We start from the raw sequence: 24,018 nt of genomic DNA, 5'->3' as shown, positions 1-24,018 counted from the left end.
CGTGGTGTGGCGCTCCGGTTCCAACCATTTTTTTACCAGGTCCATCAGTCTAGTGGCCACCGCTTTAGGGGTTTCCCCCTTTTCCCATTTAGTGGACCGAAACTTACGCCTATAAGCCTGGGTACTTAGTCCATATCTGTCCTTAATAGCCTCTCTCAACCTCTCATAGTTGGCAGCGTCCCCAGGAGCCAAGTCTCTAAAGGCGCCTAGAGCCTCCCCAGATAATGAAGGCACTAACCGCATGGCCCACTGCTCTTGGGGCCATCCTGCGGCCACTGCCACCCTCTCGAAGGCGGTCAGGAAATCATCTACATTATCCTGCTCAGACAACTTTCCCCACGTAAGTGAGTTCAGGGAATAAGGTCCTACCACACCGCTTCCGCCTGGTCCCGGTCCAGTTGCTCCGGCTCCCCCGCCCCTGGGAGCCTCGATCCCTCGCTGAAAAAAGTCCTGGAGCATATTCAGCACCGGTTGTTGCTGCTCTCGTGCCGCCGTCAAGGAGTCTTCCACCATCTTCCCCGTCAGTTCTTGCTGTTTCTGGAACTGCATCGTCATCCACGCGAAGATCTCCTTGGGGTCCATCCAGCGACTCCTGGTGAAAAAAAAAACAGAGGACACCTCCAAGTGCGGTTTCACTACTTATGTATGTTTCCCCTTTTCTAGGATCCCTTTTATTTCCCCCAATCTAGGCCCCGCTTACCGGAACCCCAGACGGGTCTGCGCCTTTCTCAGCGTTGGCCCCTCCGTCGGGCTTTTCTGTCCTGCTGGTCTTGGCCTCCTCGAGCGACAGGTTCGCGAAGAAATCCCACTTCTGACACCAATTGTAAAGTGGATCCTCTTTTCTCCTGGGTTGCAGCTCTTTCACAAAAAAACAAACTACCCAAAAACCCACTCCTGTATGGCTCCCCTTTTTCCCAAAACAACAAACAATGCTGCAGCGTGCAGACTTCAACCCCTGCTTCCTCTCCCGGACTCCTGGAGCGTAGCAGTAAAAAAAAAAAAAACACACACACGGCTCAATTCAGTCCTGGGTTCAAAACAAACACAGTTCAATTTTAGCCAAGCCTCCAATACAGCTCAGTCCAGCTAGGCTTCCAAAAAAAAACAGTTCAAGTTTAGCCAAGCTTTAAATACAGCTCAGTTCAGCTAGGCTTTCAAAACACAGTTCAATTTTAGCCAAGCTTCAAATACAGCTCAGTCCAGCTAGGCTTTCAAAAACACAGTTCAATTTTAGCCCAGCTTCAAATACAGCTCAGTCCAGCTAGGCTTTCAAAGACACAGTTCAATTTGAGCCAAGCTTCCAATCCAGCTCAGTCCAGCTAGGCTTTCACAAACACAGTTCAATTTTAGCCCAGCTTCAAATACAGCTCAGTCCAGCTAGGCTTTCAAAAACACAGTTCAAGTTTTAGCCAAGCTTCAAATACAGCTCAGTTCAGCTAGGCTTTCAAAAACACAGTAATGGCTTTGCGCGGGCTCAAAGCCTAGGGTCCCACCCTCTTGGTCAGTCCCGTTTCCTACCTGACCTCCTCCCGCCTGACCCGGCTTGGCCCCGCTACTTTCTTGGCTTTCTCTGAGCCAGAGCTGAAAAGTCCATCGGCTCTTCCAGGGTGTTCTCTGGTTCAGTCAACTCCATAGGGCAAGGCTCACTCTCCTCCTCCCTCTCCTCAGGAGCCCAATCCATATTCTCTTCACCCCGCCCTTCTCCCAGCTGCTCACCCTTTTCTTCATTAAAGTTCTTTGGAGTCCCTTCTTTCTCCACCCACTTGTTCCACCACCTCTTCCACCAGGTTGGAGAATCAGCCTTACTCCTTCCCCTGCGGCCCCCCTCTGGTGACTCCTGGGAATGCATATAGTCTCTCTTATCCCCAGGCTCCCTTGGGGCATGCTGGGAGTTGTAGTTCTTTATTTCTAGTTTTTCCCTGGGGAATGCCTGCCTATTACGGGGGTACTCTGGCCTATCCCTGGGTTCCTTTGGGGCCTTTCCTACATACTCTTTACAGAAGGCACTCACACATACGCACTAGAGCATGGCTCACGCTCCTGAAAGCTCTAGATTTTTCCTCTGGCAAATTTTCCGAACCGGGAGACGCAGGATGGCGTCTACCCACTTGTGAGAAGAAGGAAGCCTGCTTGTCCTTGGAGAAAGCAAGATTCCAAGGCTCAATATATGTTCACATGAACAAAACTAATATCCATTGCTCTCAACCACAATCACAACTGTCAGGACCACTGGTCAACATGCAGGTTGAAAAACGTGTTTCATGGACTTACTAGGGATTACTGCTCTAATAATAAGAATCTCAGCCGACAGACCCATAGGCTGCTGTTCTCACTATATCATACCTGTTCATACCCATTTCAATCAATCAGGATGACTTTTATTCTCTGTAATAATTGTGGTGCTTTAGTTTCAAGACCAATTATCTGGAGACTTAAGGCTTGTCCTATCTGTCTGCAACTCACTAGATTAAAACACGAGCTCAGTAAAGTAAAACAGGAACTAGATGCACTTAAAGCAGCATCTAGGACCGCACAATATCATACTGCACAGAATCATACCAAATTATCACCACTACCACAAAACCACCTAAAAATAGATGGATCACTGTAGGCTCAGGCAGACTTCGTTATGTGACAAGAAAACATCCGACCTCACAAGTGTTACCCCTACAAAATTCTTTTACTCCATTACAGCACTGTGATGTTCTTGAAAACAGAACGGAAGCCAAAGAAAAAATAATAAAAGTGGAACAAAAAGATATGAAGGTACCCAAAGAGAAAAGAAACCCCCAAATCACTAATGTTGAAACGCATACCAGGAAATGTAGATGGAAAGCGATGACCACAAATGCTCGCAGTCTAAGCAATAAAGTTCATGACCTTCAGGCCCTGATGTTGGAGGCAGACTTGGATGTTGTTGCAATCACAGAGACGTGGCTAAATGGTTCCCATGAATGGGATGCAAACATACCAGGCTATAATCTATTTAGGAAGGATAGAGAGGGTCGTAAAGGTGGCGGAGTAGCTCTATATGTGAGGAATGATATCACTGCGACTGAAATGACAGGGACCTGGGGAAAGGAAGAAGTGATATGGATCACCTTAAAAAGAGATGATAGAACCTCTGTCCACATGGGTGTTGTCTACAGACCTCCGACACAATTGAAGGAATTAGATAAAGACATGATCGCAGATATTGAAAAGTTGGGAAGCAAGAGAGAGGTGCTGTTGCTGGGAGATTTCAATCTGCCGGATGTAGATTGGAAGGTTCCATCTGCGGAATCGGAAAGAAGTAGAGGGATCGTGGATGCTTTCCAAAGTGTTTTGCTCAGACAAATGGTGATGGAACCCACGAGGGAGGGAGCGACACTGGATCTGGTGCTCACAAATGGGGATAGCGTGTCAAATATCCGAGTGGGTGCCCACCTGGGCAGCAGTGACCATCAAACGGTTTGGTTTGATATAACAGCTAAAGTGGAGAGCGGCCACTCAAAACTCAAAGTCCTGGATTTCAAGCGTGCTGACTTTAGTAAAATGGGGGAATACCTGAGGAAGGAGATGATGGGCTGGGAGGAAATACGAGAAGTGGAAGGACATTGGTCCAGGCTGAAAGAAGCTATAAATAGGGCCACGAACCTTTATGTAAGGAAAGTAAATAAAAGCAAGAGAAAAAGGAAACCGATATGGTTCTCCAAGCAAGTGGTTGAGAAAATAAAGGCTAAAGAGTTGGCATTCCAGAAATACAGAAAAAACTCAAGAAAAGGAACACATGGAGGAATACCGGATGAAAATGAAAGAAGCCAAGAGAGAGATACGACTGGCAAAAGCGCAAGCGGAAGAACAAATGGCTAGAAATGTAAGGAGGGGTGACAAAAATTTCTTCAGGTATATTAGTGAAAGGAGAATGACTAAAAAGGGAATTGTGAGACTAAAAGATACTGCGAACTGCTATGTGGAAAATGATGAAGAAAAAGCAAATTTGCTAACTAGATACTTTTGTTCTGTTTACACAGAGGAAAATCCTGGAGAAGGACCACGATGGACTGGAAATAATACAATTGAGAATGAAGTGGATAGAGCACCGTTCACGGAAGAAAGTGTGTATCAACAACTTGAAAAGCTAAAGGTGGACAAAGCCATGGGACTGGACGGGATCCACCCCAGGATATTGAGAGAGCTCAGAGAGGTTTTGGCGGGTCCTCTTAAAGATTTGTTTAATATATCCTTGCAGACGGGAAAGGTTCCGAGGGATTGGAGAACGGAGGAGGTGGTCCCTCTTCACAAAAGTGGTGATAGGGAAGAAGCTGGAAACTACAGGCCGGTTAGCCTCACTTCGTGTTATGATCGTGGTCAGAACCCCTCTCAAACTTACCTTTTGCCTGGGGGTTAGCTTTTTAGCTGGCTTCTGTTCTGTTTTTCTGTCCTGTTTGAGCTAGCTCTCTCTCTTTCTCTGTGCCGGCTGCTGCCCGCATGGGGCTAATTGTCTCACTTCACTGCAGCTGTGGGTGTAGTCTGAGTTGCTCTAACTCTCTTTGGGTGTACTGGCTTCAAGTGCTTCATGGTGTTGCATTGGTGTGGGTTGGGCCTCTATGGGTTTCAGTGTGCTCTCTGGGTCAGTGTGCTGTTGCCTGGGTCTAGGGAGTGTGACATCATCAGGGAGGGCCTTGATAAGGAAGTGGTGTTCTTTCCTTCGGGGTCTTCGCAATGTTTGCTTCTAGCTACTTGCTTTAGGTCCAGGTTAGTTTAGTGCAGTCAGTGTGCACTTGTGACTTGTGTGTTTGACTTCCCTGTTTTTCCCTTTGGCTCCTCTGCTTTCCCTTTTGCTATGGTGTGTAGCACTGCTGTTAGTGCAGTGCTGGAGTTTGGTGCTGGGAGCACCCTTGTTAGTAAGTGTTTAGGAAGCACCTTTTGTTGTTTGGGTATTTGGCTTTCCTGCTTGTTTCCTTGTGCTTTCCCCGCTTTTCCTCGTGACCTGTGTTTAGCTGCTGTAGCTTGGTGCTTAGGAAGCACCGGGGTGAGAACCCGTGTTTAGCTGCTGCAGCTTGGTGCTTAGGAAGCACCAGTGTTAGGTCTGGCATTTGTCTTCCCTTCCTTTTCCCTTGTGGCTTCCCTGCACTTCTGTTAGTGTAGGGCGTAGGGGCACCCCTGTTAGTTTCTGTTAGGAGCACTGCTGTTAGTGGAGGGCTTAGGAGCTTTTCTGTTGGTGCTGGGCTTAGGAACACTTTTGGTCACTTTAGGAGTTAGGTGCACTTCAGTTACAGCTTGTTCTAGTCCTGGTCCCTGTGTTGTCCAGTAAGTCCTGCCGGCTACTCGAACCCAGGAGCTCAACTCCTGGGGGGCTTAGTAGCTAAGTGCAGGTGAAGCTGTGTGGACCAGTCCGGTGTGCTCCAGTCCAATGTTCCAGTCCCGTGTCTTCCAGTCCGGGGGATTCCAGCCCAGTATTCCAGTCCGGGGGATTCCCGTCCAGTGTTCCGGTCCGGGGTTCCAGTCCTGTGCCCTGCCGGTGTCGGTGTGCTTGCCCAGCATTGGTTGGTGGGTTTTGCCTGCTGCTGTCGCTCCTCGTCAGTAGCCCAAGGGCTCACGTTTGCTCCAGAGCCCGGCCCGCGGGCTCTGAACCTGAGAACCTGACACTTCGGTTATTGGAAAAGTAATGGAAGCGATGCTGAAGGAAAGGATAGTGAATTTCCTGGAAGCCAATAAGTTGCAAGATCCGAGACAACATGGTTTTACGAAAGGGAAATCGTGCCAAACGAATCTCATTGAGTTCTTTGATTGGGTGACAGGAGAATTGAATCAGGGACGAGCTATGGACGTAATCTACTTAGATTTCAGCAAAGCTTTTGACACGGTTCCCCACAGGAGGCTCTTAAATAAACTGGAGGGGCTGAAGATAGGACCTGAAGTGGTGAACTGGATTAGGAACTGGTTGACGGACAGACGCCAGAGGGTGATGGTGAATGGAATTCGCTCGGAGGAAGGAAAGGTGAGTAGTGGAGTGCCTCAGGGATCGATGCTGGGGCCGATTCTGTTCAATATATTTGTGAGTGACATTGCCGAAGGGTTAGAAGGTAAAGTTTGCCTATTTGCGGATGATACTAAGATCTGTAACAGAGTGGACACCCAGGAGGGAGTGGAAAACATGAAAAAGGATCTGAGGAAGCTAGAAGAATGGTCTACGGTTTGGCAATTAAAATTCAATGCCAAGAAATGCAAAGTGATGCACTTAGGGAATAGAAATCCACGAGAGACGTATGTGTTAGGCGGGGAGAGTCTGATAGGTAAGGGCGGAGAGAGGGATCTTGGGATGATAGCATCTGAGGATTTGAAGGCGATGAAACAGTGTGACAAGGCGGTGGCCGTAGCTAGAAGGTTGTTAGACTGTATAGAGAGAGGTGTGACCAGCAGAAGAAAGGGGGTGTTGATGCCCCTGTATAAGTCGTTGGTGAGGCCCCACCTGGAGTATTGTGTTCAGTTTTGGAGGCCGTATCTTGTTAAGGATGTAAAAAGAATTGAAGCGGTGCAAAGAAAAGCTACGAGAATGGTATGGGATTTGCGTTACAAGACGTATGAGGAGAGACTTGCTGAACTAAACATGTATACTCTGGAGGAAAGGAGAAACAGGGGTGATATGATACAGACGTTCAAATATTTGAAAGGTATTAATCCGCAAACGAACCTTTTCCGGAGATGGGAAGGTGGTAGAATGAGAGGACATGAAATGAGATTGAAGGGGGGCAGACTCAAGAAAAATGTCAGGAAGTATTTTTTCACGGAGAGAGTAGTGGATGCTTGGAATGCCCTCCCACGGGAGGTGGTGGAAATGAAAACGGTAACGGAATTCAAACATGCGTGGGATAAACATAAAGGAATCCTGTGCCGAAGGAATGGATCCTTAGGAGCTTAGTCAAGATCGGGAGGCAGGGCTGGTGGTTGGGAGGCGGGGATAGTGCTGGGCAGACTTATACGGTCTGTGCCAGAGCCGGTGGTGGGCAGCGGGACTGGTGGTTGGGAGGCAGGGATAGTGCTGGACAGAATTGTACGGTCTGTGCCAGAGCCGGTGGTTGGGAGGAGGGGCTGGTGGTTGGGAGGCGGGGATAGTGCTGGGCAGACTTATACGGTCTGTGCCCTGAAGAGCACAGGTACAAATCAAAGTAGGGTATACACAAAAAGCAGCAAATATGAGTTATCTTGTTGGGCAGACTGGATGGACCGTGCAGATCTTTTTCTGCTGTCATCTACTATGTTACTATGTTATACTTTAAAAAAAAAAATCAGTGGAGCTATACTCCATTTATAGACCCCCAGTCAGTATTCCTTATTTAGGCTAAAGCTTCCAAGACAATTTTGACAGCTCTACTGCAAGAATATCTTAATCAATTTGACATTTTGGATCGTATGCAATTAGGGTTCAGAAATATTATAGCACAGAAATGTGTTTGCTAGCACTGAGATTATTAATGGATAGAGGTATCCCAGCTTTCTTAATGTAATTAGATTATCCAGAATTTTCAATTTATCTGGTCATCTTCAGTAGCACTTAATCAGTTATCTTAGCTGAAAATGACTGGTTAGCGTAGAAGTCAAAAGGTGGCTAACTTGTGGCATTCCAGGGGCAGAGTCAGGTTAAGTGCCGATATTCAGCTCCTTATTGCATAAGTAAATGTCTGTATTAATAGCCATGGGAACAGGGCCGGTTCTAGGGTCTCTGGCGCCTCCCAGCAGACTATGAGTTGGAACCCCCCCAAATCTCCTTTCTCTCCTCTCCCACCCTGCCCCTGTCCAGCGATTCTCCTTTGCCCTATCCCCATCCATACCGCGCCGCCCTTGGTACTTTAAATCTTTAATTTACCTCCGTTCCAGCAGCCACGTCATTTGAAAGCCCTGCCTTGTCTCTAGCCTTCCTTCCCTCGTGAGTTTGTTCCCTCAGAGTCCCGCCCTCGAGGAAATGACATCAGAAGGCGGGACTGCGGAATGAACTAACGAAGGGAGGGAAGGCTAGAGACAGGGCAGGGCTTTCAAATGATGCGGCTGCTGGAACTGAGGTAAATTAAAGATTTAAAGCACCAAGGGCGGCGCGGTATGGCAGCGCCCTTGAAGGCAGGTGCCCCCCTGCGGTGCTTACCCCGCTTACCGGGTTTGACTGGCCCTGCATGGGAACATGGGATTTACAAAGTTTCTGCACTCACTTATCATTGCTTTAACCTTTTACTTGGCACCTAAAGTACAGATACACTACAGCTTAATTTCTGAATTTAATGTGCTTTAGTGATGAGGCCCCTTAATACCAATTGGGACAGACTGAGTCAGTCCTAATTTTGCTACATTGCATCCATAGTCTTGTGATTTCTAATTTTCATAAAGGAATTAGAATTTTCCCTTGTTAGATGTGTATGGGGAGGGGGTGGGGGTAAAGTAGGGAACCAGGAATGGCTCATTTTGACACTTATGACATTGAGTCAGTTGAGAACTGGAAAACAACATTATATGTGGTGGAAGAGTAATTAAAAAATTTTCAGTTAAAAATCAAAACAAAACTGAAAGGATATTTACCGAGAATGATTTCCACTGTATTGCTTTTCTGTGACTTGAATGTGTTTCCAGGTGGTCCCACCTCATATACACAGACGTATTTGCCTCCATCTGAGTTTTCTAGTTTATGAAAGTGGTGGACTGCTTTATTCTCCTCTGTAGATAGTGTTTTAACAGCAATGGGGTGTGGCAAATTTATATTATAAAAATAAACTAAGGACTCCATATGGAGTGGAGGAACCGAACAGATGATTTGTAGTGTTTCTCCTCTGCTGAACAACATGTAGGATGATGATATGGTAAGACTGGGAAGTGGTAAATGATCTGCAAAGACAAAAAAGTTGATAAATATGGAGCCATTATCTCAAATGTATTTTAGGAAGTTGTTACAGCAAAATCAAAGATATTCTTCAGGAAAAGTGAAGTTACTCACCTCTAGCAGGTGTTCTCTGAGGACAACATGACATACATTTTCACCAGAGAGCCCTAGTGCGGATGCTGTCTAGTGTTCTATTGTTTTGTTTCTAGAAGCCTTTGACAGGACCCTATCGTGCATGTGTGAGTACCTTCCTGCCTGCCCAACTCATGCGGGACCTGCAGTTGGATAAAAAAAAAAGTGTAAAGAATGCAACTCCTAGGGGAGGTGGGAGGTTATGTGAAAAGGTACGTCCTACTGTCCTTGGAGAACAACTGCTACAGGTTGAGTAACTTCACTTTCTCCAAGGACAAGAAGGACATTACGTTCTCACGTATGGGAATTCTTAGCTACCAGGATCACTGAAAACAACAAACCATGTTCAATAGGGATATGAAACAGCAAGGCCAACAAGACCTAATAACACTAACAACAAAAACAGCCCTGTTCTCAATGTGCAGCCTGGAACAAAATATAATGAGCCTAGGAGGGTGGAATTGGTTCTATACTCCAAACAAATTCTGCAGAATTGTCTGACCAAACTAGCTATCACATCAGGTATTCTGCTCAAGGCAGCAGTAAATGTGAATGTGTGGATGAAAGACCACATTGCAGCTCTGCAAACCTTCTCAATGAAGGCTGACCTCAAATGAGCTACTGACATGGCCCTCAAAAATCAGCCCAGCCTGGGTATAAGTAAAGGAGATGTAGACAATTGAACAAAGTAAGTTTACTGATGGCTGCCTTCACATGCTGTTTAAGCCAAAAGATGGACCGTCTATTGGCTTTAGTCCACTCCAATGCACTTTCACCAGGATGGGCCTATGGCATAGTCACAGGTGGGCCCACCCAGTTTTGCTTCAGGCCTACCCAGTGGTGGCACACATCGTTAATATGGCTGGCAGGTATCCTTGGACCTACCACCTGAAGAGTCCTCTCTGGAGTTCCTCCAAGCAGTCTCATCCCCGGGGCAGTCAGCAGTGCATTTTTAGCTACTGAGACCGGCACTCCCCTCTCCACCCTGTGCACGACCAGTGCAACTGGCACTCCCACACATTAGGATGTACTTGGACTAGAATATGACCCTAATCCTTAAAAAAAAAAGAAATCAGTAAAAGTGGAACCGATGCCTGTGTGGAGACAGCCTGTGAAGATGTTGGCACAGAATTGGAGGTGGGGACCCAGCTTCATGAAAAATTGGGCATTGACCTTCTAAGGAGGAGCAGCGGTCCTCCTGGCACTGATGTTTCTTGTGTACATGCAATGCCAGTGCTCCAGAGCTCTGGGAACCATGCTTTCAAGAGGACCAATTCTGATGCTTCCTCACTTTCACTCAATGCCCAGCGTCGGGTGTCCTTCAGTGCTGATGAGTATGAAGCAGAATCCATACAAGTACTCACTGTTGGGTCTGAGGATGCTCGGCCCGAATGGGTGCCTGATGTTGAGGCAGGAGAAGACCACATTGATATTGATGCATCTTCAGTGTCCGGTACAGCTCCTGAAGCCACGGGGACCGATGACCTCAATGCTGATATCAATGGACTGGACTTCTATGTTCAAAAAGTATCTCACACAGGGCTTCATGACTTTTCTGGGTTCCCTTCTGCATTTGAGCACAAAGAGAACAGTGAGAGAAATTATCATCAGGGCCCAGACAACTAAGGCATACACCATGTGGGTTGGGTCAGTCACAGAAATGGCCCTAACACAGTCTTGTGCACAGCTTGAACCCACACGAAGGTTTCTGGAACATTGCAGGGAAGGTAACTGCTGTGAAATCAAACAACTCAATTGTTAAACAGAGAAGACTTTTTTTAAACAAAACCTGACCAGGAGCTCAGGCTTAAGGAGGCTGCGAACCACATAGAATAAAAAGTGCCAGCAAACACTAGAAAAAATAAATTTTATTACGGAAAATAGGGGTCCCCCACTAGAAAGCAAAACAAAAACTCTGAGGCAAAAAATCTGTGCAACAGCTACTGACGAGACGTCTTCACTGCTCCGAAGAAAAGACGAAACTGCGGGTCCCGTTGAAGTTGGCAGGTGGGATGGCACTCGCGCACGTGCAGTGGGGGCCTGCCAAAGGTTTCTAGAACCAATTGATCGTTGCACAGCATCTGCACCGGGGCTCCGTGGAAGACATCACCTGCATGTGAGAAAGTAATGTCCTGCTTATCTTCTGAGAAAGCAAAGATACTTACCTGTAACAGGTATTCTCCGAGGACAGCAGGCTGATTATTCTCACACGTGGGTTGACATCTGCGTCGACCCAGGAAGTGGCATTTTGCCATAGCAAAAACAAAAAAGTTTGCTAGAGTCTTCTGACTGACTTCCTGCCCACCAGGCGAGAACATACCTCAGTTAAATCAAAAAAACATAACAAATAACTCCAAAGGGGAGGTGGAAGGGATTGTGAGAATAATCAGCCTGCTGTCCTCGAAGAATACGTGCTACAGGTAAGTATCTTCACTTTCTCCGAGGACAAGCAGGGTATATTCTCACTCGTTGGCTATCCCTAGCATCCAGGCTCACTCAAAACAATGAACATTGATCAATTGGGCCTGAAAATATATACAGCTAGCTGAGAGTGCAGCCTGTAACAGAATAAAATGGGCCTAAGGGGGGTGGAGTTGGATTCTAAACCCCAAACAGATTCTGCAGCACTGAGTGCCCAAACCGACTGTCGCATCAGGTATCCTGCTGAAGGCAGCAGTGAGATGTGAATGTGTGGGCTGATGACCACATTACAGCCTTGCAAATCTCTTCTATGGAGGCTGACTTTAAGTGAGCCACCGACACAGCCATGGCTCTAACATTATGAGTCGTCACATGGCCCTCCAGAGTCAGTCCAGCTTGGGCATAAGTGAAGGAAATGCAATCTGCTAGCCAATTTTAGATTGTGCGTTTTCCGATGGCGACTCCCCTCCTGTTGGGATCAAAGGAAACAAACAACTGGGCGGACTGTATGCAGGGCTTCATCCGCTCCACGTAAAAGGCCAATGCTCTCTTGCAGTCCAAGATGCTTTTGCCAGGGTGGTCATGAGGACGGGGGAAAAATGTTGGCAAGACAATTAACTGGTTCAGATGGAACTCCGACACCACCTTCGGCAGGAACTTAGGGTGCGTGCAGAAGACTACTCTGTTGTGATGAAACATAGTATAAGGTGTATCCACTACTAAAGCCTGAAGCTCACTGACTATGAGCTGAAGTAACAGCCAACAAGAAAATGACCTTCCAGGTCAAGTACTTCAAATAGCTGGAATTCAGTGGCTCAAAAGGAGCTTTCATCAGCTAGTTGAGAACGAAGTTGAGATCCCATGACACTGGTGGAGGTTTGACAGGGGGCTTTGACAAAAGCAAACCTCTCATGAAGTGAACTAAAGGCTGTCCACAGATAGGCTTACCCTCTACAAGCACTAATTGCACCAAGGTAGACCCTTACAAAGTTGGTCTTGAGATCAGACTCTGACAAGTGTAGAAGGTATTCAAGCAGGGTCTGTTTAGGACAAGAGAGAGGATCTAGGGCCTTGCTGTCACACCAGACAGCAAACCTCCATTTGAAAGAGTAACACCTCTTCGTGGAATCTTTCCTGGAAACAAGCAAAACTCGGGAGACACCCTCTGAAAGATCCAAGGAGGCGAATTCTAAGGTCTCAACATCCAGCCCATGAGAGCCAGAGACTGGAGGTTGGGATGTAGAAGTGACCCGTCGTTCTGAGTGATGAGGGTTGGAAAACACTCCAATCTCCACAGTTTCTCAGAGGACAACTCTAGAAGAAGAGGGAACAAAATCTGATGTAGCCAGAAGGGTGCGATCTGGATCATGGTTTCCCGGTCTTGCTTGAGTTTCAGCAAAGTCTTTCCTATTAGAGGTAAGGAAGGATACGCATACAGAAGGCCTGTTCCCCAATGCAGGAGAAAGTCATCTGACGCTAGTCTGTCGTGGGCCTGAAGTCTGGAACAAAACTGAGGGGCCTTGTGATTGATCTGAGTAGCAAAAAGATCCACTGAGGGGGTGCCCTACGCTCAGAAGATCTTACGGACTATACCCATGTTCAGTGACCACTCGTGAGGTTGCATTACCCTGCTCAGTCTGTCGGCCAGACTGTAGTTTACGTCTGCCAGATAAGTGGCTTGAAGAGACATGCCGTGACGGCGTGCCCAAAGCCACATCTGGACGGCTTCCTGACACAGAGGGCAAGATCCGGTGCCCCCCCCTGCTTGTTGGTGTAATACATGGCAACCTGATTGTCTGTCTGGATCAATATGACTTGGTTGGACAGCCAGTCTCTGAAAGTCTTTAGAGCGTTCCAGATTGCTTGCAATTCCAGGAGATTGATCTGAAGAAGCATGGGAAGCACAGTAGAGTGTTTAAAGAACTGGAGAGACTGAACTGGGAGATTACATTTCTGCAAGAAACCCATCTGAGACCATTGGCCTTTCATGATCAGTGTCATGGAGCGGTTGGGTTTTGGCCTTGGTTTTATGGATTGGACTCAAGCTTTATATAACTCTCCTAGGGCATGTGTACATATTAATGGGGGTAATTCACCTACATTTCTTTTGTCTAGGGGGACATGCCAGGGGTGTCCTCTCTCGCCAATGCTTTTTGCTTTGGTAATGGAACCTCTTGCTAGTGCAATTCGTACTAATCCTGATATTTCGGGTGTTCTGGTGGGTGGTCATGAATATAAATTGGCCTTGTTTGCTGATGATATTTTGCTTTCTTTAACCAAACCGTTAATTTCAATGCCTAATTTAATTAAGGTTCTAGAAAGTTATTCTTTGGTTTCGGGATTCAAGCTTAATATGACTAAATCAGAAGCCATGGCTATCGATATCTCGAATCTGACTTTGCAATCTTTGCAACAAGCCTTTCCTTTTAGGTGGGTATCGCTTGGTATTAAGTATCTAGGGATTCTCCTAACTAAGACCTTTTCTGATCTATTCAAGGCTAATTATCTCCCCCTTTTGAGAGCATTATATAAAGACTTAGAGGCTTGGGGCTCCATTGAGATATCTTGGTTTGGGGCGAATTGCTACTTTGAAAATGAATGTTTTACCTCGTCTGATGTATCTTTTTCAGGTTCTTCCCCTTCGTTTGTCTCGTAAATTCCTCTCCGGGATTCAAAACTGCCTTCTTCGCTTCATTTGGTTCAATAAGCGGTCACGTCTTTCTCGTGTATTGCTGTATCGAGATCAGAGGATTGGGTGTTCCTAATGTGTACTGGTATTATAGGGCTGTTCAGGCTAGGGCTGCTATTGAATGGTTTCACGCAAGTACCCAGAAGAGATGGATTGGGTTGGAACAGGCCTCGGTGGGCTCCTGTCCCTTGTGTTCGTCAATGTGGCTTCCTCGGAGACTTCGGTCAGTGAGCAGGGATGTTTGCCCTTCCATATTGACAACTTTTTATTATTGGGATAGTCTGTTTGCTAAACCGGATGTAGTATTATCCAAGCTTACACCGATAACACACAATCCCCTGTTTCCACCAGGTCTTGAACCAGGGCCTTTTTCTCATTGGTTCTCTGTGGGGTTAGAGAACTGGGGTCAATTTTTTGATGAGGAGGCCTTTATACCATTTAATACATTGGCAGATACCTATGCACTTCCTCCGAAAGATATGTTTGCTTATACTCAAGTGAAACATTTTCTTTCTTCAGGAGCGATCAAGGCTAAGGTAATTCGAGAGGACTCCTATTTGGAGGATTTGTGTGCGGAATCTAGATCAACGAGGGGTCTTATCACTTGTCTATATACTTATCAGTGTAGGCAGGTGAAGCCCCCTGTGGAGCATCGTTTACGATGGCATCGGGAGTTGGGAGTGACGTTGGATGATGATGATTGGACTCTGATGGAAAATGATTTAACGAAGATTTCCATTTCAGTGCCCTTTAAAGAAAATGCTGTTAAAGTCCTATATAGATGGTATTTGACTCCCACCTGCCTTCATCACATGTTCCCGACAATATCCCCACTTTGCTGGAGGGGTTGTGGGGAGCAAGGTACAATGGGTCATCTCTGGTGGTCCTATGTAAAGGTCTGTGCTTTTTGGAAAGCAGTACAACACAGACTCCAGTATTGGCTCTCTAAGCCTATTAAGTGGTCCCCTGAATTTTTTCATTTTCCTAAAACCTCCTGGCCTTGCCACTTCTCAGTCTTTATTAGTTCGCCATGCTATGTCTGCGGCTAGGGTAACTTTGACTGCCCATTGGAAATCCTCTCGTGTTCCCTCTCTGGTAAAATGGGTAAACAAGCTGTGTTATATTTGTGAAATGGTGAAATTATGGGCGATTCGTCGCAAAACTGTTCCTAAGTGGGAAGGTATTTGGGGGCCTTTTGTGACCCACTGTTCATGTTAAGCACCTGGGGTTGGAAGGGAGGGGAGGGATTCCCCCCCTTTTTTTTATTTTATTAGTTTATTTTCTCTTTGGTGGGTTGGGTGGGAATTTGTAAACTCGTGTTTCAAAAATCTAGGAGTACTGTGTTAGTTCTTGTATTCGCATTGGGAGTCTACCTTACTGTTTAATTCAAGCTTAGTGCAATCTTGTTGTACTGATTTAAAAGTTATACAATGCTTGCAGATGCTATTGGTTGTAGTCGTTGTGTTTGTGTAATATCTCTCAATTTTCAATAAAGACTCTGCAAATAAAAAATAATAATAAAAAAAAGATAGAAAACAGAGAGTAGGCTTAAACGGTCAGTATTCCCAATGGAGAAGGGTAGATAGTGGGGTCCTGCAGGGGTCTTTACTAGGGCCGCTACTTTTTAACATATTTATAAATGATCTAGAGATGGGAATAACTAGTGAGGTAATTAAATTTGCTGACACAAAGTTATTGAATCACAAGATTGTGAAAAATTGCAAGACAACCTTACAAGACTGGGAGACTGGGCAACCAAATGGCAGGTGACGTTTAATGTGAGCAAGTGCAAAGTGATGCATGTGGGAAAGAGGAACCTGAACTATAGCTACGTGATGCAAGGTTCCCCATTAGGAGTCACTGATCAGGAAAAGGATCTAGGTGTCATTGTTGAAACCCTCTGCTCGGTGTGTGGCAGCGGCTAAGAAAGCAAATAGAATGTTAGGTATTATTAAGAAAGGACTGGAAAACAAAAATGAAGATGTTATAATGCCTTTATATCACTCTATGGTGCGACCGTACCTCGAGTACTGTGTGCAATTCTGGTTACAGAATCTCAAAATAATATAGTGGAATTAGAAAAGGTACAGAGAAGGGCAACAAAAATTATAAAGGGGATAGGAAAAATTCCCTGTGAGGAAAGGTTAAAGTGGCTAGGGCTGTTAGGCTTGGAGAAAAGATGGGTTAGAGGTCTATAAAATAATGAGTGGACATGAATCACTTGTTTACTCTTTCCAAAAATACTAGGACTAGGGTCACACAATGACGCTACAAAATAGTCATTTTAAAACAAACTGGAGTATATATTTCTTCACTCAATGTGTACTTAAACACTGGAATGCGTTGCCAGAGAATGTTGTAAAAGCAGTTAGCTTAGCAGGGTTTTTAAAAAAAGGCATGGATGGCTTCCTAAAGGAAAAGTCCATAGACAATTATTAAAATGGACTTGGGAAAATCCACTGCTTATTTCTAGGATAAGCACCATAAAATGTATTCTACTCTTCTGGGATCTTGCCAGGTTGGCCACTGTTGGATACAGCATACTGGGCTTGATGGACCTTTGGTCTATCCCAATATGGCAAACGCTTATGTTCTTATGTATGCACTGTTCATGTGCCGGTACAATGGTTTAGCCATCCAAAGACTTCTTCTGGTGCAATGGCTTGGTCAGCCAGACAGGAAACTGCCTTTAGTCTTAATACTATTCAGTTTTCTCACCAAGACCTCTTCTCCTACTATTATCTCACTGGCAAGAAGAGCTCTCCTAATTCTGGAAAGTACTGGGTAGCATAAAAAGGTCACATACATAGTAATTCATAAATTCACTGAAGGTCTCTACTTATGCAGCCAGTCACAAGTATTTGGCAGGATCCCAAAAAGTTTATAATGCTGCTCACAGCATTTAGAGTCTCTGTCATTTGAATCTCCTCAACTTTACATCTTTTCTTGGGGAAAAGAGAGACCAAAGGGATTAAGTAGCTGTCTTTGTCAAAGCTCACTAAGAACCCCCAGAAAATATCGTGGGATGGTCATAATTATCAACAAAGGCTGATATTAGTTTAGAACATGGCATTTTAGCACAGGTCCCATTTTTATGCTATGAGACCTCCACTGTGAATGCACCCTGATTGGCTAGTGGGTGTTGCTTTTGAGCAACGGTTGAAACTCCATCACTTCAAGGCTATAAATGCTATTTAACAACTTCTTCAATCCTGACATAGGAGCCGACTCTGTGGTTGTTTGAGCACCTCCAATATTGAGAAAATTCCTTGTATGTGTACAGGGAGGGGTTATTTCCATTGTGCTTAGCACCCCCAATAAATGTGAAAAGTTGGCTCCTATGCTGATAGACCTTACATGCAGGAGGCTGGTTAATGAAGTAAACAAATCTCTACACTGTAGCACAGGCCACTTCATTTATTGTCTCTTTTTAAAGTCAGGTCAATATAGAAATGTTAAAAAAATTACCTGAACACACCACACCAGCAATTCTAGCACGGCTGCAGTTCATATTCCCTGTGCTGGTTGAGCATTTGCTGAGGGAATCCTCTGTGCCTTTGCAATTCATATCTGAAAACCATGTGGTTCTATTCCCATGCCCATACTGAGAATTTCCCAATGCTGATAACACTGAGCCACAGTTCAGTTGCTTGCACACAACCTGAGCATCCCGCAAGTCCCAGCCTTGGCTGCACACAGTTGCCCATTGATCACCATGAGCCACTTCCACTCGTCCAGTACAGGAACTTGGACCATCCACTAATATCAGATCTGTTAGGAAACAAAATGACAAAAGTGAAACATAAGATAAGGTGTGTGAGAAAACTGAACCTGACTATTTTTTAAATAAATGACTCATTCGCTACAATGATACCCTAACATACGTGAAGTAATATTTTGTCTTCAGCCATTAAATGGACGAGACCTCTATTTTTTTTTTACTTTAAATTTTTATTGAAATGCAAATACTTCATAACAAACTTTAACCCACTAACACAAGTTACCCCCCCACGGCCCACGCAGGAGCCATCTATTACACCGGCACACTACAAACACCTGTAACCTAATAATAACAACATAGTAACATAGTAACATAGTAGATGACGGCAGAAAAAGACCTGCACGGTCCATCCAGTCTGCCCAACAAGATAAACTCACATGTGCTACTTTTTGTGTATACCTTACCTTGATAAGGTATATATATTGATAATAACAATATATATAACCTGAGCTCCCCCTGTTCACACCTCCATTACCCCCTCCCAACAAAAAACAGCTGCATTCCCCCAGATTCCCCCCCCCCACCCCCCTACAAATATTACGAACACCTTAGAAACATCAAGGTTAGAAACAAACCCGGCTCCTAGGAGCTAAATGGAGCCATGGGCCGGCAAGGCGACTGCCCCCAGGACCCAGGCCGTAAGTGAAGTTAGTCCAAAATTGGGTAGCCTCCGCCACCGTGAAGCACAAGTCAAGAATATACATGTGTGCAATTTTATGTATAATATTCCTTTTCCCCAAACCAAAACATCCCAGTCCCCCCCAACCATCTCCCCGCCACCCCCAGACCCCAAACCCTTCCCTACTCCCCCCACTATTTCCTCCCTTTCTCCCCCTTCACCCCCAGTAATAAGCACCTATATACTCTTTACCCCTGCTTTTAACCAAGCCCACCCCCCTTTACATTTCAAGGTCCCCTCCCTTCTATACGCTGTAAGGTACTCCATGTGTATTAATTGTCCCAATCTGTCCTACTTCTCCAATGTAGGAGAATTCGGAGATTTCCACCTGTGGGCTATAAGACATTTGGCTGCCGCAAAACCCCATCTAAGCCATTTACCAAATTCCCAAGATTCCCTCTCATTGTATAAACCCAAAAGGCATTCCCCAAGGCCCACACACCAAAGAAATATTTGTCAGTTAACCAACCCTTTCATCACCCCGTGCCAAAATTCCACCACATTAGAGCATGTCCACCAGATGTGAAGAAAGGATCCCTTGTGCATCCCACACCTCCAACATCTATCCAACGTTCCCGGATACATTTTCTGCAACCTTTCAGGTGTACAGTACCATCTGGTAAGAACTTTATATGCATTCTCCTGTACCAGGACACACATCGATGCTTTATATACCTCTCGACAAATAGTCTCCCATTCCTGGTCAGTAAATTTACATCCCAAATCTACTTCCCATGCCCCTTGAAACCCAAACGATCTAGGATCACTTCCCTGGAAGAATCTATAAAGCACTGATATAGGTCTGGGAACCCTTCTAAAAATTATCCACAAATTTTCTAAACACTCCCTCTCTTGAAGATTTGTCCCCCTCCATCCCATTGCCCCCACAAAATGTTGGACCTGCACATACGCAAACCTATCCCCCTCTGTTAAACCATACCTGGAGCACAGCATCTCAAAACTCAACATTTTACCACCCTGCAGCACATTGCGGAAATTTATCAGCCCATTCCTCTCCCAGCACCCAAATCGAGCATTCACCCTCCCTGCCCCAAATTTTGGTTCCCACCTCATGGGCGTCAGTGTAGAAACCTCACCCATCTCCTCCGAACTCTCCTCCACGCTCCTATCAAGTGTTTCATATATGGATTAGACCACCCCTCAGATAAGCCTCCCGCTCCCTCCGTAGTCCACAAGTAAGAATGAAGCTCCCTACGAGAGCTGTAGGACCTTTCCACCTGACAACCGGGCTTCATATTCTCACTCTCCCAGCCCATAAGCATCCTTACCTGGGCCGCATAATAGTACCATTCAATATTGGGAACCGCCCTGCCTCCTTCTCAGGTGCCCCCCCACATAACCCGACTCCCTAATCTAGGGTGTTTCCCATTCCAAATAAACTGTGTTATCAGTCCCTGTATCTGCTTAATTGTTCCTCTAGGGAGTTCCACTGGTAAAGCCTGAAACAGAAAAAGCAACCATGGCAAAACATTCATCTGCCAAACGTCCCCACCAAGACAGCCACAACCCCCTCCATCGAGACAACTCAGACCTGATTTGACCTACAATCTTGCCATAATTAATACTGCTCACCCTATCAAGGTCACACGGAATTTGAATCCCCAAATACCGGAGTTTACTTTTTGCCCATTTAAAGGGAAATCTCCCGCCCAGTCTTATTGCCTCCTCTGGGGATAACGATACTCCCAATATCTCACTTTTATCCATGTTGACCTTGAACCCCGCACACACCTCAAACTCATCCAAAATCTCCAATATCTTGGGCAGCGTTTGTTCTGGATCAACCACATACATCAACACATCATCAGCAAATAATGCTATTCTATGTTCCCTCCCCCCCCCCACCCTAACTCCGCGCAAGTCTGGATGCAAGCATATTACTTCCGCCAAGGGCTCCATATACAACGCAAACAAAAGAGGAGAGAGCGGGCAACCCTGTCTGGTCCCTCTCCCAACGGAAAAGAAACCTGTATATCCCACATTTATCCTAAGACAAGCCCTTGGACTATCATATAGGGCTGCCAACCACTTACAAAAATTCTCCCCCAAGCCCATACACCATACACAGCCCTCAGAAATCCCCAACAAACCCTATCAAAGGCCTTTTCTGCATCTATAGCCAACAAAACCATCCTGCTACCTCCCCTCTGTGCTTCCCATATCAAGTGTAAAGTACACCGAATATTGTCCCCCATCTGCCTTCTAGGGATAAATCCCGCCTGATCCACATTCACTAATCTGGGCAATACCTTAGCCAGTCTGTTAGCCAACACCTTCGCCACTATCTTCACATCTACATTCAATAACGAAATGGGCCTATACGATCCACACCTCATTGGGTCTTTCCCTGGCTTGAGGAGAACCACCACCCCCACCTCAGACATACAGTGGTGGAAATAAGTATTTGATCCCTTGCTGATTTTGTAAGTTTGCCCACTGACAAAGACATGAGCAGCCCATAATTGAAGGGTAGGTTATTGGTAACAGTGAGAGATAGCACATCACAAATTAAATCTGGAAAATCACATTGTGGAAAGTATATGAATTTATTTGCATTCTGCAGAGGGAAATAAGTATTTAATCCCTCTGGCAAACAAGACCTAATACTTGGTGGCAAAACCCTTGTTGGCAAGCACAGCGGTCAGACGTCTTCTGTAGTTGATGATGAGGTTTGCACACATGTCAGGAGGAATTTTGGTCCACTCCTCTTTGCAGATCATCTCTAAATCATTAAGAGTTCTGGGCTGTCGCTTGGCAACTCGCAGCTTCAGCTCCCTCCATAAGTTTTCAATGGGATTAAGGTCTGGTGACTGGCTAGGCCACTCCATGACCCTAATGTGCTTCTTCCTGAGCCACTCCTTTGTTGCCTTGGCTGTATGTTTTGGGTCATTGTCGTGCTGGAAGACCCAGCCACGACCCATTTTTAAGGCCCTGGCGGAGGGAAGGAGGTTGTCACTCAGAATTGTACGGTACATGGCCCCATCCATTCTCCCATTGATGCGGTGAAGTAGTCCTGTGCCCTTAGCAGAGAAACACCCCCAAAACATAACATTTCCACCTCCATGCTTGACAGTGGGGACGGTGTTCTTTGGGTCATAGGCAGCATTTCTCTTCCTCCAAACACGGCGAGTTGAGTTCATGCCAAAGAGCTCAATTTTTGTCTCATCTGACCACAGCACCTTCTCCCAATCACTCTCGGCATCATCCAGGTGTTCACTGGCAAACTTCAGACGGGCCGTCACATGTGCCTTCCGGAGCAGGGGGACCTTGCGGGCACTGCAGGATTGCAATCCGTTATGTCATAATGTGTTACCAATGGTTTTCGTGGTGACAGTGGTCCCAGCTGCCTTGAGATCATTGACAAGTTCCCCCCTTGTAGTTGTAGGCTGATTTCTAACCTTCCTCATGATCAAGGATACCCCACGAGGTGAGATTTTGCGTGGAGCCCCAGATCTTTGTCGATTGACAGTCATTTTGTACTTCTTCCATTTTCTTACTATGGCACCAACAGTTGTCTCCTTCTCGCCCAGCGTCTTACTGATGGTTTTGTAGCCCATTCCAGCCTTGTGCAGGTGTATGATCTTGTCCCTGACATCCTTAGACAGCTCCTTGCTCTTGGCCATTTTGTAGAGGTTAGAGTCTGACTGATTCACTGAGTCTGTGGACAGGTGTCTTTCATACAGGTGACCATTGCCGACAGCTGTCTGTCATGCAGGTAACGAGTTGATTTGGAGCATCTACCTGGTCTGTAGGGGCCAGATCTCTTACTGGTTGGTGGGGGATCAAATACTTATTTCCCTCTGCAGAATGCAAATAAATTCATATACTTTCCACAATGTGATTTTCCGGATTTAATTTGTGATGTGCTATCTCTCACTGTTACCAATAACCTACCCTTCAATTATGGGCTGCTCATGTCTTTGTCAGTGGGCACACTTACAAAATCAGCAAGGGATCAAATACTTATTTCCACCACTGTAGACCTAGGAAGACCTCTCCCCTCCAAAACTCCATTTCCCACCCTCACTAATAAATCACTCACCTCATCTACATAACATTTGTAAAATTTCCCTGAATATCCGTCCAATCCAGGGGCTTTCCCATTTGGCAACCTCTTGATCACACCCTGTACCTCTCCCAATCTAATAGGCTCCCCAATCCTAGCCCTCTTCTCCTCGTCCAACTGCTGCAGGGGGAACTTGTCCAAATACTGTGTCCAACCCTCCTCTCTATTGCCCCCCTCTGCCCTATACAATTCTCTATAATATTTCAAAAAACATTCCCCTATCTCCCTATCCATATACTTCCACCTCCTCCCCTGAATCTTTTGGATGTTAGAACGCCCCTTTCTTGCCCTCAAATATCTGGCTAACATTTTGCTAGATTTATTTGCAAACTCAAAAAATTGTTGCTTTAATTTGCAGTGCATAAACTCCACCTCCTCCATCTGCATTTGCATCAATTCTCCTCTCACCTCCCTTAACTCTTTCCAGACTCGTGTGTCAGGATTCCTCTTATGCAGCTGTTCCAGATGCAGCAACCGCATCCGCATTTCTAAAGAACACTTCCCCAGCTCTTGCTTCTGACGGGCACCCCATTTTATCAAGACCCCCCACACCACCATAAAGCATCCCAGAGAGTACCGTCTGGCACTTCTCCATTATCATTAAAGTGCCTAAATTCTTGAATAGCCTGTCGGACATCCTCCCTAATATCCTCATCACCCAAAGGAGTCTCATTCAGTCTCCAGACCCCCTGACAATCCTCCAAACCCAGACCCTGCAACTTAACCCAGGTTGGCACATGATCTGAAATACTAATTGTTTCTATTTCCGCCCCTCCACCATATGCCACGCATTGCGATGGATCGAAATCCCATCCAGCCTAGAATATGACTGCGCAGCATGGGAGTAAAAGGTATAATCTTGCTGAGCTCCATGTATCAATCTCCAGCAATCCACCACCTATAACCCTTTCATGAGTTGCAACAAGGCTTTTCTCCCATGTCCACTATGATAACCTCCCCCTTTTGAGTGGTCCAGCCTGGCATCTGGGCCCAAATTAAAATCACCCCCACCACTATGTGGCCCCCCACAAAGCCCAACAACTCCTCCTTTAACTTTTGAAAAAATTCCCGATTCCCATTTGGCGCATAAATATTAATCAGCATGAGTTCCTTACCCTTTAACCAAACTCTAAGGGCTACGCACCTCCTTTCCTTATCCCTAAACACCTGTCTAGTTACAAACCTACAGTTTTGCCTAACCAAGATAGCTATCCCCCCCACCCTCTTCGCCCCCACCCCCTGATATGCCACCACTTCTTGATACTGCCTATGACGTAACATGTGAATGTCTCTTGGTCGATGGGTTTCTTGCAGAAATGTAATCTCCCAGTTCAGCCTCTCCAGTTCTTTAAACACTCTACTGCGTATCCCATGATTATTT

General features: G+C 45.8%; 1 protein-coding gene across 4 annotated transcripts in view; it reads right to left on the bottom strand.

Moving 5' to 3' along the window:
- The window catches only part of LOC115466373 (deleted in malignant brain tumors 1 protein-like), a 278,988-nt gene that overhangs the window by 49,765 nt on the left and 205,205 nt on the right, over window positions 1-24,018 (bottom strand). For all 4 annotated transcript variants that reach the window (XM_030197563.1, XM_030197566.1, XM_030197565.1 and 1 more), the window contains 2 exons: window positions 17,559-17,861; window positions 8,551-8,853 (listed from right to left, as the gene is read on the bottom strand). In XM_030197563.1, the coding sequence (XP_030053423.1) occupies window positions 8,551-8,853; window positions 17,559-17,861 (606 nt within the window). The remainder of the gene's footprint in view (window positions 1-8,550; window positions 8,854-17,558; window positions 17,862-24,018) is intronic.

The sequence above is a fragment of the Microcaecilia unicolor genome, chromosome 3 (assembly GCF_901765095.1).
Source record: "Microcaecilia unicolor chromosome 3, aMicUni1.1, whole genome shotgun sequence".
NCBI lineage: Eukaryota > Metazoa > Chordata > Amphibia > Gymnophiona > Siphonopidae > Microcaecilia > Microcaecilia unicolor.
Note: the sequence above shows the minus strand (reverse complement) of the source record. Positions and strands in the feature narration are given on the sequence as shown.